This window comes from Pipra filicauda, unplaced genomic scaffold (assembly GCF_003945595.2).
Source record: "Pipra filicauda isolate LSUMZ 115617 unplaced genomic scaffold, ASM394559v2 scaffold14_size4853619_pilon, whole genome shotgun sequence".
Lineage (NCBI taxonomy): Eukaryota > Metazoa > Chordata > Aves > Passeriformes > Pipridae > Pipra > Pipra filicauda.
Window position 1 is genome coordinate 4,773,750 of NW_024103985.1, and position 18,638 is coordinate 4,792,387.

Consider the following 18,638-nt stretch of genomic DNA (forward strand, 5'->3'; position numbering starts at 1 on the left):
CTGTTTTTGGTAGGTGTGGTGCCACGTATCCTCAGCTGATGAAGACAGTTGGCATCCACCCCACCTGTGCTGAGGAGGTCACCAAGCTGCACATCACAAAGCGTTCTGGCTTGGATGCAACAGTCACAGGCTGCTGAGGTTAAACACCATCCCTGGAAAGAAGGAAAAAAGCACAAAATATGTTTGTGAAGAAAGGGGGCACCTAGAGTTGAAACAGCATTAATGGTTTGATCCTTGTACCATCTCAGTTCTAACACCAATGCAGTCCTGCTGTAACAAAGCTCTCTCTTTCAAAGTGCCTAAAACCCTTCTCTTGCTGGGAGCTGGGAAATAATCCCAGTATTTTACATGTGAATGTAACTGAAGCCAGGGACACCTGAGGCCACCTACAAGTGCAGCAGTTTTCCCTGGGTTCCTCTGCTGGCACTGCTGGCAAAGTGCCTCCCGAGATGGTGCCACAGATGCTGGGGGCTGGACAGGGCCTCCCGTGGCAGTTTGATGTGATGCTTTGTCCTGAGCTTGCACAGCTCCTTACTGATGCCAGCAGTGACTGCTGAGGCTGTGCTCACGAGCAGAAGCAAGTTCCCAGAGTGTGTAACAATGGGTAAGCAGTCATCTTCGGGATTTTTCTTCTAAATGTAATACATACAGGAATTTAATAGAAAATCATCTATCACTGAGGCTGTGCTGCTGCTGGAAGAATCCCAGGGCATTAATCAGTAGCATCCTGGGCACAATGTTATGATGATGGCTGAGAATGAATGAGCTCAGAGGTGCTAAAGGAAGAGTTGAATTTTATGGTGATTTCTCTGCCTACTCCTGAAATTTTTAGTTCAGTTCAAATTAAATTGACACATCTCACAAATTACTGCTTGAACAGTGCATATTAAGCAATGCTGACAAGTAGAATCAAACCCACTAATAATCCAACTTATGTAGCATTTTCTCTTTTGTAGAATGCAGAAATCTGGCTGACACTGATATATTTTCTTGGTTTGTTTTTAAGACTTTCTCACTGATGAGCTGGGTACTACATCTGAATTGACTTAGGTCTGGCTGTGCTAAAACACATTAGTGAAGGGAACTACATTAACCAGCGATCTAGAAAAGAGACAGTCGTGCTCAGAACAAGGATCTAAAATAATTCTCTGCAAACTTTGTTTTGCCTACCGGCCCGACTGAGAAAGCCTTGCCCTGTCCCGAATTCCTGCTGCTGTTCGGGCTCTCCAGAAGGGGGAGGTGCTGCCTAATCTGTGGCAGCAAAGGAACACCCGAGAGTGAAGCTGCTTGTGCAGAGCCCGGTGAGAGGGTGGCCTGACAAAGGCAAGCACAAAAACTGCACCGAACTTCAGTGGAAGTCGCAGTATTTTGCTATGCATAGACACAGAGTTTCTTGCACCCTTTACAGCAGAATAGTGATCACAGGAAACGAAGAGATGGGCTGGAGGTGAAACCAAATGTATCCTTTTTGCAGTTAATTGATATCAGTGTTTTCTTTTGGGAATTTGATATTTTCATTCCAAGCTTGTTGCACAGTTTAGAAGAATAGTCTGATGATCGTGTCTATCTTTGCTATTTTTAATTTGATTGCTGTTTCACTGCTGCAACACAGACGAATGGCTGGTTTGGTATGACCGTGAAATCTTTTTTACCACGAGAATTGTACCTGTCAGAGAAACTACTAGAAAAAAAGGATCAGAACTTCCTTGTAAAATATTATGTAACGGCATTTATCATACTTCCATTGATACTAGAATATTGAATTTTCAACTATTTATTTTAACAACAAAAGAAATCTCAAACGCTTTCTTTACAAAATTTCCTGAGTTTTGGTCAGTATTTCTGGTCCATAAAATAGGAAGGAGTGATATGGTTTGGCTGCAAGTGGCATTCCCTGTCACATCTGCCAGTTTTCATCTGTGAACTCATCCATAAGTTTGTAATTGAAAAGAAATACTTTGAGTGGAAGTGTAGCTGAAACACTGCCTGCATTTTACAGCTGCCTTTAGAAGAAATGATGAAAACTTTGTATATAAATGCATGCATACCTGCACAGTCAGAACTTTCTGCTTCCTTTAATAAAGATCTTATGAGCATGGTGCAGCCAAAAACCCTATTACATTTCACAAAGGAGGAGTTCATAATACATTAGGGTTTCTTAAAATGTTTTACTTAATATTGCAATTAACAATTGAAACAGAGAACTTTCTGTGAGAAATCTCTCACCTCTGACTGAATTGTAATGTCTATGCATGCAAGATTTTTTTCTAGTGATTACCTTTGATAGTTCCTTTGGTTTCCCATAAGTGAAAGCACTGGTTTTTAGCCCTGTAAAATCAGCTTCTCTGCCCCACCAATGCATCCAGCAGAAGGAGTCTGTCCCTACAGACAAATCAGTGGAAAGATGAGTTAATGTCATTCATCATAAAGTTGAAAATAATGATTTGGGACAGCAAATAAGGAGATCTCGAGGAAATGTGTGCTCAGTGTGTGAAACTAAGGCATGTCATCTTTCTCAGAAGTAACAGAACTGCCTTGGTGTTAGAATTCTGATGAACATTGTTCCTGTCTCTTCAGTAGCAGCCCAGTTCTATTCCTCATTTAGTGGAAAATGCTGTTGCCCCACTGAAGTAAAACTGAACACACATCACAGCTGCATAACCCTGATGGCAACATCAGCAGCAGGGCAGAATAATGACAACTGCTGTGACTGTGCTTTTTTCCTGCAGGATTCACCAGGGATGGTGCTTAAGAATTGTTTTATTTAAAAGCCTGACTAATGTCAATTGGAACAAGTGATGTACACTGCAAATTACTAATTGCATGTGAAAATGTAAAAAACAAACAAATTGAGTCAGGCTTCACAGGATGCCAGCTGATGAGGATCTGTTTGTCAAACCACACCATGGTGCAAACAAGTCTGAGCTTTGCTGGGTCCCTTACATGTGTGATTCCAATATTTATTGTGTTGTGCATTAATTAATGAATAAAGAATATTTTTTCTAGTAAATGTGTGATTGTATTTGCTTAATTTTGTACATATGCTTTCTGCTTACAATAGATTTGTTTTTTGATCTTGCTGTTGTTTCTCTTGGTTGAAGTGTGTGTTAAGGAAATGAAGAAGTAGACAGACTCAGACCTTTTAAGAAGGAAATGTTGATACCTCTCTGTATCTGTGTGTAAACTGAATAACCGTGGAGATTTTTCCAGGCTGGATGGCCTCTTATTTTAAATTTAAGGGAACCTGTAGACTTGGTAAGTATGTTTTCAAACACTCTCCTGTTTATTGCAGCTAATGAGATCTAACAGGTATTTTCACTGTCCCTGTGTGTTGACATCCTGCTTGAGGTCAAGAGTAAACTCCCTGGAAATACAGTGCAGTCAGAGGATTGTACAGGGCCAAACTATTCTACCCCAGCTATTTACCTTGGGTTTTAAACCAGAACACAAAGTGGAAAAAATGCATAGGAACAAAGCCAGTTAGCAGCTATAGGTACTGCTGGGTAAAAATGTTGGAAAACTAATTGAGAAATGACCAGCAACATTTAGAACTCTGAGAAACTTCTCTGTCAGAAAAGAAAGGGAGAACATTGATCAGTTCATCTCAATTTTCTTTTATTTCTGTAAATGCACTGATTTTGATGAGAAGTTCCCATTATTGTCAGGTAATGCTGAGCTGCTGAAACAGGTTGGTTTAGTATTATCTTGGATTTGATGTTGAGAGTGAATATTGACTTTACTGTATTTAAAGGCATTTTGATTTCTGCATTTTTAATCTGTTTTAATTTCCTGTAATATTTCATTGCAGGTTCTAACTAATTAGGATATCTAGTAACAATGGCTAAAAAAGGGAATAAGGTAAGAAAACTCTTCATTATTTTTTTGTTCCTTATTTTCATATGCTACTTAATCCCAAAACAAAAAGAATTACAGACAAGCATGCAGACAATAATCTTTATAAATTGAGAGCTGAATATACTGCATTATTTGTATTACACCTAATGATAACTTGTTCTCAATGCTAAGGTATTGTGTACAATTAAGTTTTGCCTTTTCCCATTTCTGGGACGTGTCATTACACCTACTGAAAGTTGTTTCTACAGTTCAGATTATTGCAGAGCAGGAGCTGGAAAAGACAGTTCAGCACAGCAGATACCCTTTTTTCCCAGCACAGTTATTCTGATAAAAGCATAAAACCCCTTTGCCCAGTGCAGTGTGTTTCTAACCAAAGCAGCTGCACGTCGTGCAGGCTTTGGAGTTTGAAGGGTTCTCTTCAGAGGCTCCTGGCTGGCCAACAGTGGGCAATTTTGTGCCCATACAAACTGCCATTTGTCTAAATTCAGTGACATCAAGGGCCCGGAGTTAATGCTGCCCATTAACTGCAGTGGGATGCCAGTCTGTGTCTTAAGTGCTTTGTTAAAGGGGAGTCAATGTGAGCATGTGCCAAAACGTCTTTCATTATTACAGTTGGGGAACAGGCTGCAATTATGATTCAAAACATAAAAGGTACAATAGACATCTATGATTAGGCAATGAAATATGCCTTTAATAAGCATAGTGCAGACAGTTTGTTTTGCAATACGTAAACTTGTATAAAATTCATTGACTTTTTCATTCTTTCAGATCTGTGTGCTCTCTTTTAAGAGAGGTTTTTTACTTTTATGCACAAAGTTTTCCTGATGTTCTTCCAGCAGAAAGGCTGGGTTTGCAAGCATTTATTCTAGTGCCAAAGTTGAATTTTACTGGGAAAAGAGGAAACAGCAGAGCAGACCTTTTTTCTTTTTTTTTTTTTTTCCCAGGGCAGCATGCAACAGATATGCTGTAATTACTCTAACTGATTTTTTAAAAATGGAATATTTCTGTCCACTACCTGTCAAAGAGCTAATTATGTTTCCGTTGTGGTACTCAAAGTCAATATTGTCAGCTCTTCTTAGTTCTAATCCTCTGCATTGAGTTTTGATGGGCCAGGTGAAATATCCCCTTCAGCACCTTCCTGCAATTCTTGTCAATCATCTTGCCATGAAAAACATGCATATTACAAAGGCTTTGGCAACACTGCATCTGATTTCAGTCTTTAATCTTATATGCACCTTAAGAAAACATCATTCCAACTACTGACATTCGGTTTGGGACATGAATGGGATCCTATTTGCTGTGGGAAACAAAGAAAATGATCTAATCTTTAATGGATATAATGGAACTCTTTGGCCATCACAGTGCAAAGGCTTAGTAGTAAACCACAGATCTGGGAAGAAAACAATTAGGATGGTGAACTGGTGCAGAAATTAGGCAGAATATCTCAAGTGAATAAGTAAGAAAATGCACTTTTATTTATTCATTGTGTAATTGTAAAAGACCTCTCTTCAAGCACTGTTGGAGTTAGGAGATTGTCTCTTTTGTGACTCCTGGACTTGCTGTGCAAGGAGTGCTGTTCACTGCAGTCATTTCTAACCCTGGTACTGCCTGTGCCACTGTTTGGTTGTTTCTTATAGACAAGATCTAGCACATCTCAAATCTTCTGGTCCTACAATGGAAAATTAACATCATTCCCTAAGAAGCTGGAATATAAACTAATAAGGCAGGTTTCCAGAATCTGATTGCATCAGTCAGAAAGATACAGTCTGAAGAGAAAAGTGAATATTCCCTGGGGGGGTAGTGTGAAATGGAGACCAGTCTTGTTTGAACAAGGTGCTGTGCATTGTTAGCTGGGTAGAGGTATTGGGAGCTGCAGCCTGTCAGAACCAGCAGCTCCAAGGAGGGGGTGGGGGAAATTTTTCCAGGTAAAAGTCTCAGCAGTTTGTGGTAGAGTATGTCCAACATATTAACACATTCATTTAAGGAAAGTCTTTATACTCCATGAAAGATGAACTGTAAAAATACTCCCCCTTACCTCCTCCCCTGTTTTTCCTTCAGATCACACAAAGACCAGTTGAGGTTTGTTCCATCCTTCTTCCCTTTACATTAAAGCAACATGGGAATCAGGCTTGTTCTCCTTGTTTCAGCATAAAAACAAAGAGCAAGATCCCTCTTCTTAAATCTTTGACAAGGAGACTTCTTTTTGCCAAGGCTCTGCGCTGAGTTAGGATTAGCTAGGTGGTAACATATCTCAAACAAATCTAAACCAAAAGGACTACAGATACCTTGTCTATTAGAATATTATGTAACTCCATTAAATTAAAATACCAAGGGAAAGAAAACCAGTGAAAAAAGACAGACTTTAGGCTTTAAGCAAAAATCAAGAAAATAAACAAATGTTCCCTTCTTTGCCAGCTCCCTGTGAGAAAAGGCCGAAATACATTTTTCCAGGGTGTACTCCCAACAAAACAGTCCACATTGAAAGCCTGTTTTATTTTTATCTCTTACTCATGTGAATGAGCTGCAGTGCAGCCAACCAATATTCTGTTCACAGTGTCAGAGCAACAGGTTACATGGCAGCTTTTAGCTTTATGCAGGAGCTTGAGCTCAGCAATCTTTATTTAAAAACCCTTGTTCAACAGGGACAAAGGATTGAGCTTTGGCATTTTTATTAATTTTTATAATCTTCCTTTTTTCTCTCATTCAAAGGACCAAGAGGAAGTGCATTAATTTTCAACTTCACACGAAGGCAGGTTGTACAAACACAGCTGGAAACATCAGGAAACCCAGGCATTTTCCTTAGAGAAATGGAGTCAGCTAATGTTCTGCTGGCAGGAGCCTCCTGAGTGATTGGGAAGATGTTGTCAGGCAGCAGTTTGGGCAGCAGGGTGTTCACACTGATCACACTGCTGGGTTCAGGTGAATGACTCCCCTAATGCAGAAAGCAGAGATTGTTCACCATCTCACAGGAAGTCATTTCAAGAGCAGCAAGGCTGCTTTGGAGACTTCAGAAACGGCTCTCAGGTTGTCAAAGGATTTTTTTTTTTTTTTTATTAATTTAATTTACATCAGGCTGGGATCTAATTAAATCATGACAGCACTTTTGATTTTTACTTCTTTATTTGTCACTGAGCTTATTTGTTAGACATATTTCAAACACAGGAAAATAAGGAGAATTCTCTTGATACTTCAGACTTTGCTTGCATTTCTGTCCTTGTTCATTCTGCACATACCCAGGATACCTTTACATTTCAGGTCTCTTCGGGTCTCTTCCTTAATCAGGGATTTCATTGTAATCCCCGAATTTTTCTTGTTCTACTTTTTTTGAAAGATGCACATTCTATTTTACTTAGCTACTTTTAGCCCCTTTTAGCCTAGTGTTAGTAAGTGAATTCCCTTTTCATGGGGTAAGAGTCCAATGTATTTGTAAGGGAACATTTGGGGATTTTCTGCTTGCATCTCCCTTTAGCTCCCACGTACTTCCAAATCTGGAAATGCCACAGCTCCAGAGGAGCAGTTCTCAGTAAGTCCTGTCCTTAGCTGGGGTATGGTCCCCTTTGAAGAATGAGAGACCAAGCATTTGTGAGTGTTTACAGTTGGACCTTCTGAAGGGCATCATCCTTCCTTAATGACAAAATCTCAGATTCACAGGCTGTGACAGCAGTGCCTCGGGGTTTCCAGGAGAGTGGCAAAGTGGAACTTCTGATGGAATCTGCTGTGAAATGCAAGGCCTCTGTCACTGAGGCTACTGAGAGCTCTGAGCTCTTGCATTTTTTTATTGAGTAGCAAACTCTCAGAAGTGCAGAAAGCTACCCTGGAGTGATGCAATTGTCCATGTGAGCTTAAACATCCTCATGAGGCCACCTCAGTGTCTTATGCTCCAGTTCTGGAAGTCCTAATATTTCCCAAGTTCCCCAGTTGGGTGAACGTTTGCTTTGTGCTATTGAGCTGATCCCGAGGAACAGCAGAGGGGTGTTCCCTTGGATCCACATTATTGATTGAAGCACTCTCCCTCACTGTACTTCAGTGAAGTGTAGCCAAGAACAACAAGATAAGAATTAATGTAGGTGACAGGGGAGTTTCTCAGACTCTGTGGTGCACATTAGCCTGGCTGCAGAGAGAAAGGGCTGATACTTGAGTCTTTTGAGTTGTGAAGGCTCTGGTCAGTCCTTGAAGGGGAAGCACATGAATGGCCCTGTTGTCATCGCATTTTATTTTTCCTCCAACTTTGACTAATGGTGCATTTCCTCTGGCCTCCCACGGGCCATCCGTGGCTGACTTGCTTTGTCACTCCTCACTTGAGGCGCTGCCTTTACTGTCCACGCCGTTCCCATGGCGGGCCCGCTGTCCTCTGCAGGGACGCACAGGCACAAACCATCTGTCATTCTTCCACTCCTCTTTCAAGCCACCACTTCCCATGTTGTGTGGCCTTGCAGGCTGGGAGCAGTGTGCCTCCCCCTGCATGCCTGCAGTACTCCAGCTCTCTCCCACTTGATAAGGGACCTCCGACATTCCGCCTGGAAAAGGACTAATGGGCATCTCCCTGCTGACAACCAGCCCCGCCTTCTTATTGTGTTCAGGGGCTGATAAGTTGTCTGGATCAACAAGGAATCGTCCCTTTTGCAGGCAAAGTTATTAGGGTCAAATTAGGTGTGAGTTGTGAAATTAATCATTGCAACCACAAGTAATTTGTAGTGTGCCATGGACAAAGGGAAAAAGAGAGACTAGAAGAGGAAATTATTGTAGGGCACAAAGAACCAAAGTGATCAGGAAGGAGGGGGGAGAGAATGGCTGGCAGTGCTGTACAGGATGTTGAACTAGGCCTGTAGACTGGGCTGGATTTGGTTTCCTCTTGCACCTGTGGACTGTGAAATAATAGAACAAGGTTCTTTAATGTCATTTGAGAGTCTGAACTAATCTACATGCAAGGTGTGTGAGGGAGAGGAAGATAACTGACTTTGCACCAGAAACAATGCTTTTTATGTGCACGTTAGTTGACCATATTCCTTGCACATCTCTAGAAAATCTGAATCAGCCTCTGCTGGAAAGTCGAACAGATCTAACAGATCTAAATTATACACAGAATTTCCAAGCTAAAAATCCAGGCAGCACTCGAAAATATGCATGTGAGCTCTGTGTAGGAATGATGTCCTCTGAGCCATGCCTTTTACTACAGCACAGCTGACACTCACTGCCTGGGGACACAGCTTTGTGGGTCAGCTGCTGCCAGGGCTGGACTTACAGCAGGATTCAAGAGAATGGATGAGAAGACAGCAATGTAGATAAACCTGCAGTTTATGTATATAAACAGTGTAACTGGCATGAGCATGTTTTCCCAGAACTATTAACCAAGGCTGGGAGAAGGGAGATGCAACTCAGAGGTCAAACCTATGAAAGCAAAGCCTGTTTGACACACCTGGAGCTCTGTGTGGATTTGGTTCTAAGTTCAGAAACTGAGGAGCTGCAGAGGAGGATGGGAAGGGAAGACAGTGAAACATCCACTGAAAGGCTTCAGTGTTTTCTGGGGTGAGAAGCCTAAAATACAAATCTGAAGGTGTGCTGAATTTGCTTGGAAATGCTGCAAAACTCTTCTCATTTCCTGTAACTGTTGCAAGGTTGGCCCTTCTCCATGGCTGAGCCCCAATTCTTAGCTAGCCAGAATGAAGTGGCAGGAGAAATTCACTCTCTCTTTCATCTTCTAGTGTATCTAGGAAGGCAAGAACCAAGACTTTGAGCCATTAATTCCTAAGTCTGTGGCTTGATTTGCTGCAGTAGAAACTGTGTGTTAAGGGTTTTGTCTTCTCTTACCAAAGCTAATTGTTAATTGCATCTTCTTTTCTCCAGCCACTGCCACGAGGAATGACTGCCTTCTGTGCTGATGACAGATCTGCCCCTCTGTTATCAGACACTGCAGTTTTGCCATCTCAATTTCATAAGAGTTGCTCCTGCCTGGGAGCCAGTGGAGCAGCCGTGCTGGGCAGAGCAGCTCTCTGAGGAGGTGGATGATGGATGACAGTGATTCCCTTTGGCATGGATGGGGCACTGAGGTTGTGTTAATTTTTTATCCCCTCCCCAATACCCCCCTTTCCCTCCTCTGAATTCTTAAAGCTAATCATGGTGTTGCTGTATGAGCAACACACACAGGTGATGCTATAGTAACTCGAAAAAACCATATTTTATGGCACTGCTGTGCATCACTGTGTCAAAATAGTCAGGAAAGAGATAATTGCTACAGGTGGCAGAGGCTGCTGGATGGCCATCAGAGGGTACATAGGGAATAAATTTGAATGCCTTCACCAAATTTCTAGTGTTTCCACCAGCAATACTGCTTCCTTTTCTCTCGCTCCTGTCATATATGTGCTTTTGCTCCAGCTCCTGTGCTCAGGGAAGAAGCAGGTCTGGCACTTCTACTGCCCTGAGGTTCTGTGGGGCTCCATGAATAGGTTTGCAGTGATGCAGCTCCACTGGCACAAAACTCTGGCGATGTTCCAGCACAAAGCAAAGTCTGTCTGGAAGCAACTTGCTCGGAAAGGTGTCTGCAAGCAGAAGAGATGCCCTTGTGGAGGTAGGTTCTCAGGACTGGATCTCAGCTGTATTGACAATCAGCTTTTTGTTCATGTACTTCCCTGAAATATTCTTTAATAGTGGATTTGAACAGTCTTTAGCAGAGGTCATATTTCTAGTTTGGGATTCCCTTTATACATCTTTCACATTAATGCAGGGATTCTCCGCAATCAGAGACCAGCACCACAGAACAGCTGGATCCATTTTGGCTTGACAAGGGGCATGGGCACTTCTTATATATATATTTATGGCTTTTATGAACATTTGAAATGCTTTTTATAAATATTAAAAATATAATCAAGGGTTATGGAAAGAATTCATCCTGCATTGCCATCAGCTGCAGGAGTTCTTCCATCTTCCTCGAGAATATGGATCGCTGGCTGACACTGTGAGCTAACTGGTCCAGTCTGGGAATTCCTTGCTACAGCTAGAGGAGAGGGGAGGCTGTGAAGGGAATTGGTATCTCTTGATCATCAGAGAGAGCAAATGGAGCACAGGCGGCAGCCTGGCTGCCCCTGGAGCAAGTCAGAGGCAAGAAACTCGTGAGAGGCACCTCTGAGAGCTCCCCAGGGCTCCGCTGCGCCCGCTGCACCCGCTGCGGTTACCGGGGAGGCTGCTGGCCCTGCTTGTCTTGAGGTAGCTGGAGTTGAGGCATATGTTTTCCATTTGGAGCTTGGAGGATGCCCAGGTCTGACTTGGCATGCTGTCTGCACTGGGCATCAGCAATACAGATGTGGAAACCACAAACCCGATTAATATGAGCCTAGAGTAAAAACTCAAATAAGCTTATAAATAAAACCAGACTTGCAGATTATTTGTTTCCATATTAGCCTATAATAGACCCTACTCAATATGTTTGTTTTATTTGGTTTGGTGACCGACATAGGTATTTATATTTCCAATAAAAATTTATATCAGAATACAACAGATGAAGTAAGCTTCAATTATTTGTGCAGAAGATGATTGCAACTGTCTGAAGCATGTAATTCCTTACATGAAATGTTAGCCTGCTTTGAACAGAAATGTGACAGACTTCTCAGTATTTAATTTCCCATTCCATCATAGCTCCAAATCCTACATTTATATATTAAAATAGACTCCTAAATGGACTCTAATCCTCAATGAGTAATCAGGAGGTGTTGGATGGCTTGGTGGGTCTAATTCTTGGTGTAAGCACCGTCTGTGTGATCTTGGGTGAGTCACTAAACGATCTTAGCTTAAAGTGGTGACTGTCTTTTTATCCCTGCCAGGCTCCTGCTGAGCTCTGAGCTGGATGACCTCAGGTGCTCCTTTCCAGTGCACCTTCAGCTGCTCAAGTGCAGGTGATGAAACCATGCAGAGAAGAGAGTTCCAAGGAACCATCTGAGGAGATTCTTCAAGAGTGCTGACAGACATTCTACTCAGTGCAGAAGATCTCGTCCTGGCAACTGATGGCTCTTAATCCAAGGTGAGATTGCCTTGATTCAGCTCCATTTAAACACAGCTGTACCAGGAAAATTCTATGCTTTGTCAGCAGTAGGGCATCTAGTTTATTTTGCCTGTACTGTGACACTTAGTATGGGACACCTGCACAAAGCCTGGCAAATCTTTGAAGTGAGACTTCTTGTCCCAAGGCCTTGTCCATGTCTGTGCTGGGCAGGGTCTCCAGGGGCTCAGGGAGGCCCACCCTGCTTTCAGGCCTCACCTTGGGGATGGAAGTGGAACTGTGCTGCACTCCCCTAGACCTCCCAATAGACAACAGAGGGAAATAAGCACTTCCACATGCTGGTTTGGATCCCACAGAGGCTATCAAGGGAGCATGCAGTTCTTGCATCCCAGTGGGATCAGCCTGAGCCCTGGATAAGTATTTGCAGTGACTTCTTTGTGCTAGTGGGGCTTGTAGACAAATGAATAAACAAACAGTGCTCTCTTCCCATCTTTGCTTTGCAAAAACATAAGGGAAAAAACTTTCACACCCTTTGTTAGGACATCAGTGCCAGAGGAAAGACACCAGCCATTATTCCATTCACATCTCCCGTTTTCATTTCCAACTGTTTCTCTGGATTCCCTTTTTTTCAATTTCTTCCCCCCTCTTCAGCTGTTTGAGCAATGGCCTGTTCTTATGAAACAAGTTTTCGGCTTCATAACAGTCCTGACTTCTCACTGTCTGAAAGGCAAGAGGGGGTCACTGAGAGTGAACTGTCTCACACTAGATGGTGTTTTTCCACATGGAAATGCTGAAGGGCCACTCTGTGCTGTCAGCCCAGAAAGGCCAGAAGATGCCTTCAGACTCCCCAGGTGCCTCTGTGTTTGTTTTCTAATGTTATTCCACACACAATATCATTAATATTATGTCCAAAGCTTGTCTTTTTAAACAGAGTCAACACATCTAACCTATTAGTCAGCCACTGGGAAAAAGGAAAGGATTAAGTCAACACTGTGAGGAATTAACCCTTTTCATTGCCCAGAGAAGAAATCAAAGAGGATACAACCTCCTTAAATTGCAAAAGGGACTTGATTGTTTTCTCTCACAAAGCAGTGGAAATATTTCCTCTCCCTTTGGCCCTCAGGTGTAAAGGGTGTCCTGCAGGAATCGGACAGGACTGGTGACTTACAGGCCATCGTTCCCTTTCCCGTGGTACACACCACTGAAGGGCAGGAAATTTCCCTCCCAGCCACCTTTCTCTTTTTTTGACTCTCCATTTCCCTGTGGGCTGCCCCAGGCACTGGGCTGGGCTTGGCAGGCAGGCACAGTCAGGAACAGAGGCGAGACTGCCCCGAGCGCAGTGTCCGGGCGCTGAGTGAGCGCCCAATGGGCCGTAGCAAAGCGCACAACCAAGTCAAAGGAAAGTGGAAAGTATTTCATAAAATTCATCTTTGCATCCCTTTTTCCTCTCTTGATATATGGCCCCTCGTTCCCAGCTGCCCGGCCCGGCCCCGTGTAAATATGTCAGTGCACCAATGAGACGGAACAGGGGCGCAGGAGCACCAGGGCTGTTCCCAGATAAAACACCGAGCTGGAGCCCAGCAGTTCATTGTAAATAAAGATCAAGGCAAAGCAGCAACATTTCTGTTCGACTCAAGCCTGCCAAGGTTGCTAGTCCAGCTGCTTTCACGACTACCATATGTCCACACGGATTTCCCCTTCCACAGTGACATGTTACTCCTCTGACAGCTCCGCAGCCTCTGCAAAGTTCCTCCACGCTCTCCATGAGCTGCTTTCCAACCACCTGGAGCACGGGGGGCACGGGGGGCAGTGGGTGCACGGGTGGGCATGGGGGGAGCACTGATCTCCCAGCTGCTCAGCTCCAGTACTGCTGAGCCTGAGCAGTCCCTCTGTGGAGCAGGGACATGTTAATGCTTGGTTTGGTTCTGCTCAGCAGAGGGCACTGGATCCTGGAAATGGGAGCTGATGCTGGGGACCACAGGGGCCTGATTGCTTTAGCAGATGGACTGATTTTTTTCCTTCTGGATGCTGGTGGTATGGAAGAGAAGTCTGCAGCTCTGTCTGCTGCTTGCTGATTGACCAAGAGACAACCATGGCATGTGTTAGCAGGTGATAAACTTGTCCTTTACATGTATTTTTTATTTTAATTAAAGTGGTAGCTACAAAAATCAGTTCTCTGGAAATCAGGTTGGCTGAAGTATTAACCAGCTGGCATCCTTCTGAACCAGCCAGCTGACACGGAGGGAGGTGCAAGCACCTACAAACTGAACAGCCAGGCTGGGGTGGAAACTGGTTGTATTGTTCAGGCTTGTTCCTGCAGTCCACAGGGAAACTATAGGAGTGGTCTGAGGGGAGCTGGCTGAATCAGGGAGTTTGGACCTTGATTTGAAGTCCCACAGTTTCATTACAAAGTTATCATCTTTTTCAGTGAGTTCATCTCGTTCTCAGCAATACCCACAAACAATGCACTCCACTCTCCCTCTTTCATCACTGAGTTCCCTTTGCTGTGTGCTGGGGTTTGCATTTTCCTCACTGATGGCTCAGATGAGCTGTAAGCCAGAGAGACTACCAAAAAAAATTAGGATTGTATTTTTTTCAAATTATTTTTTAAGTTCATATGTACATGTATGTTGTAATATAGCTCTTTTAATAATAAAAGTTTTAATGCTAATAAGGAACATATATTAAAAAAAACCTTCCTAAGTCTTCATCTGGCACTTCTCTAATATGTTGAGGATTTGGCACAATACTCATATAACTCAAGAAAAAGAATTCATTCTTCACACTGACAGCTACTGACCTAAGTTCTTGAGCTGACCTAGGATGCTTCACTTTAGATGACAGCTCCAAATGCAAGAAAATTGAATACTACCACAATATATGCTTTAGCTGTGCTGAAGAAAACTCCAAGGCAATGGTGTTTCCCAAAAGCAGCTCGTAGTTACTCAGGGTTTTATACTTCTACAGCAGCACATCTCACCACACCCAGCAATTGCCAGACCCAAACTGGAGGTTAAATGTGCTGGAAAATGTGGCAGTGGCTTCCAGCATTAGCTGATTCCTGAGCTTATCAGGACTCAGGCATGCCTGCCTTGCAGAGCAGCAGGATCAGTTTTGGAGCTGGGGGAAGGAGAGCTTTCCCTTCACACCCCTCCCTCTGCCAGGTGTGTGAGCCTCTGCCTGTGCCTTGGCAGTGCCCACAGTTCAGGGCTGCCCATCTGCAATGCTGTGCCCTGCTCCCCTTTCAATCAGATTGGAGCCACGACTGCTGAGGGCTGCAGGTTTGGTCTTTTTTATTAAATAGGTCAGCAGGCCCTGACAGTTGGCATCCATCTCCAGCCTGGAGCTGGGTGATGACAGGCCATACCATGGCAGGCTCCAGGGTATCTGTTCATCTGTCCTGCTTGGTACAGCATGTTCCAGGTGGAGATTGGCAGGGGGCTGGTGCTGAACCCTGCCCTGCTGCCGTTCCCCAGTGACAACAGCAGTATCCTGGCTCCTCATCCCGTGCTCAGATCCCAGCTGCCTTTGACTGCCATGGAAACTGCTGCTGCCATCCCAGTTCTTTAGTACATTGAGATTTTCAGACTCAGGCACGTTATTTTGGGAAGGGAGGAACTTCTTTGCAAACTGATGTGCTCTTGAAGTGCTTCCTGCACTCTGTATTAGGCTAAACCAGGTCTGGGTTTTGTGACCAACGTCACCTTCCCCTGCAGGAGCCTGACACTGTCCCTCCAGCTCTGGTACTGTACATCATTATCCTGAACACCACTCAGTAGAGAGGTAAGTAGATGATAAACTTGGCTGGAAGTTTTGTTCAGTAGCAATTTCCCTTAACAGTTTTAAAGCGTGATTTAAATATTTTTATCAGTTCCTTGACAGGTTAATGGGGTACATGGACAGGAGATTTCTGCTTTATCCCCTGCAGCCCTGCCAATTTGAGGTGTTGCCTGGCTCAGCTCCTAGAGGAAGGAATAACTTGCACTTCTCTCCAGTGAATTCCTGATGCTCACTGGTGGATGGCAGACATGATTCACTCCAGAAGGTACTGCTGAGTGCTCCCAGGTATCTGATCTGCCAAGGAAAGCTGGTAGCATCAGCTCCCATAAGATCTCCCTCTCCTGAGGAGAGGCTGGTGTCAGCCCTGAGAGCTGACATCGAACTGGGGAGTTTTGTTAGAAGCTGACTGAGATCGTGGTGCTGTTATTATCTGACACGGCTGAAACAAAAGCCAAACGTTGATGAATGTCTGATCCTAAAAGTAAACAGTTTGATTTTTTTTTTCCTTTGCGAGTCAGGGGCCCTCTAGGGTTTTATCTGATTTTGGCAATCTCCTGCACATTTTGGGGCCTGGAGCATGGTTTTAATTGTTACATCACAAAAGTTGCCAAATAATGTTGGATGCTCCTTAAAAACTCTCTCAATTTTATGGAACTTCTCAACGGCTTGACTAATACAATAATTACTGGAACTCGGCTATGTTGCCTAGTGGCAAATGGAATTTTTTCATAATGATCCTGTCTGTCGTTAATAGCAGGATTTGTTCTTTCTCTCAGCAGGAGAGAGGCCAGAAAGCCACGGTATCTGTCTTTTTTAATGACAGCCAACAGCAAACGGATAAAATAATCAATTATATCCACAGATAGGTAGATAAAGTGTAATTTATCATGTCAAAAACAAAAATGTTTTTAATTGGGCTGTTAATCATTTTGTAATTTTAACTAAAGAGATGGGGACTCTACTTTGTGTTCAGACATCACTAATATTTCATACAACATTAGCAGATCTTATTATAGCTTTAATAATAGTGTTTACCACTAACTGCCAAAATACGAAATGCGATTTCTGCTCTCATTAGCTGGAGCCTTTGCAGTTATAAAAGGATGCCCTTCCCTTCTATTTTTCTTCTTCTGGAAAGACCCAGAAGAAAAAAAACAGGGTTCAGCAGACTGATCAGCTGTAACAGTTTTTAAAATATGCTGATCTTTATGTTTGGTTAGCAGTACCCATACTAGTTACCAACAAACATGTTACAGAAATTATGATATTTTACTTTTTTTTTTCTTTTTTAGAAAAAAGCATATAAAGAGATTAGTGTAACGCAGCAGAAATTGGAAGCTTGGAGTTTTGGTTTCTAGCCACACCTGCGTTGTCTTGTGGGAAGCTGGGCAGATCATTTAATCCCTCCTAACTTGTTCTCCATGTCTGTTATGTAGGTATTAGATGGCTGCATCATCAGGTTGCTGTAGAGTATGGAGGTGTTGTAAGATTCATGTAAATTTGTAATAAAGATGGCAAACATCTGGATGGCTGGTGCAATAGCAGCCTCTCTGACAGCCACCTCTTTGAGGGAGGAAATGGGTAGTTTATGGCTGGACCTAAATCTTCCCCACATTATAACTGAGAATGTCCTCACAATGCTGCCTGACTTCAGGATCAGTGAGGAATCCTGAGCAGGAAAACCTCTCCGTTCCCCTCGACTTGTTTTCCCTCTGAAAAGCTCTACCTGCCTTAAATGAAGACACAGCCTCCAGAGGACCTGTCTGGGAGCAGAACGTGCACTCAAGGTAGTTTGGCCAGGGCAGATTTCACTTGCAGTGTTAAGGTGGACATTTTTGGCTGTGGCTTTGATTTTATGTCCACAGCATCTCCCAGCAATGCATGGAATACAGAGAGGGACAGCACTGCCCTTCCTGTCATTGGATCTTTCCTGGGAGTGAGGGAAAGTTAGTGGATTGAGTGGATTTTTTACAGGTCTGTGGCAGGATTGAGGCTGTCTTCATCCTGAGAAGCAGGGAGGGGAGGCTCTGGGGCTGGTTTGCCCGAGCATAAATAAATTGGGGGTGCACGAACATTCAAAAAATTCCCAGAGAGTCACGTTGCACAAGTTAATGGGCCTGGTGCCTTCACCTGTGCCAATTTTATGTGACTCTTAACTCTGGTGTTAAATAAAAACGAGGCTTGCTCTAATGACATCAACAGCCTTCAGTGCAGAAAGTATGCTGCTACTTTGATACAGATCCCCTTTTAAGGAGGACACAGTAGACAGCCAAGGCTTTTTTCCCATCTGTTGGGTGAATGTAACAATCCCCTGCTCAGAAGTGTGGTCTCAACAACACTCCTCCGCTCTCAGCATCACACTGGATGATTTCATTAAGAACATGGTTATCTGGTGCCCCTGCTTTTGCCACCTCGATTTTACTCTCCCTCTCCATTACATGAAAGGATGGAAAAGGGGGACATGAGTTGGCTGGGGGAGGGGAGAAAATAGCATGAAGAGGGGGTTAAAAGAACCAGCTGTTATGTGTGAGGTATCTGCTTTCTAATTGCTTCTGTTGGAATTCAGGGGGAAAAGGCACTGGCTTCAGTTAATTAATAAGGCAGGACTCACATAAACTCCAGCTGTGAGCACAGGACTGGTCTTTAAAGGATAAGCCCAGGAGGTGGGGCAGGGAGTTTGATTTCCTCACACTAAATCCCATCACATGCTGTTGGTAGTGTGTGTCCACTTAAGCCTTTTGGTTGGCCTGTCTGAACCAGACAGGAGGTGTCTGTTGCTGTCCACGTGCCTCACTCCAAGAAAAATGATCTGTCCTCAGAAATCAAAGATGTGAGGCTGTGTTTCAGGCTAGGGTGAAACTGCTGTGTTTTCACTCCAGTTTGGAATCCCTAAAAAGTGGGTATGTTTGGATCAAAGATTTTTGTTCAGAATTAACAAAAGCATGGGCTTTTGCAGCTGGACCCAGATACAGGTTTGCCCTTTGGTCCTCTTTTCTGTCAGAGGGTTTGGATT

General features: G+C 43.5%; 1 protein-coding gene across 2 annotated transcripts in view; it reads left to right on the forward strand.

The window, feature by feature from the left end:
- Positions 1-3,010, forward strand: part of TXNRD2 (thioredoxin reductase 2) — a 30,780-nt gene extending 27,770 nt beyond the window's left edge. The window contains exon 17 of one of the 2 annotated variants that reach the window (XM_027733043.2): positions 14-3,010. In XM_027733043.2, coding sequence (XP_027588844.1) covers positions 14-137 — 124 coding nt within the window. In that variant the 3' untranslated portion in view covers positions 138-3,010. The remainder of the gene's footprint in view (positions 1-13) is intronic. The other variant, XM_027733044.2, reaches the window with a different exon arrangement.
- The last annotated feature ends 15,628 nt before the right edge of the window (positions 3,011-18,638 follow it).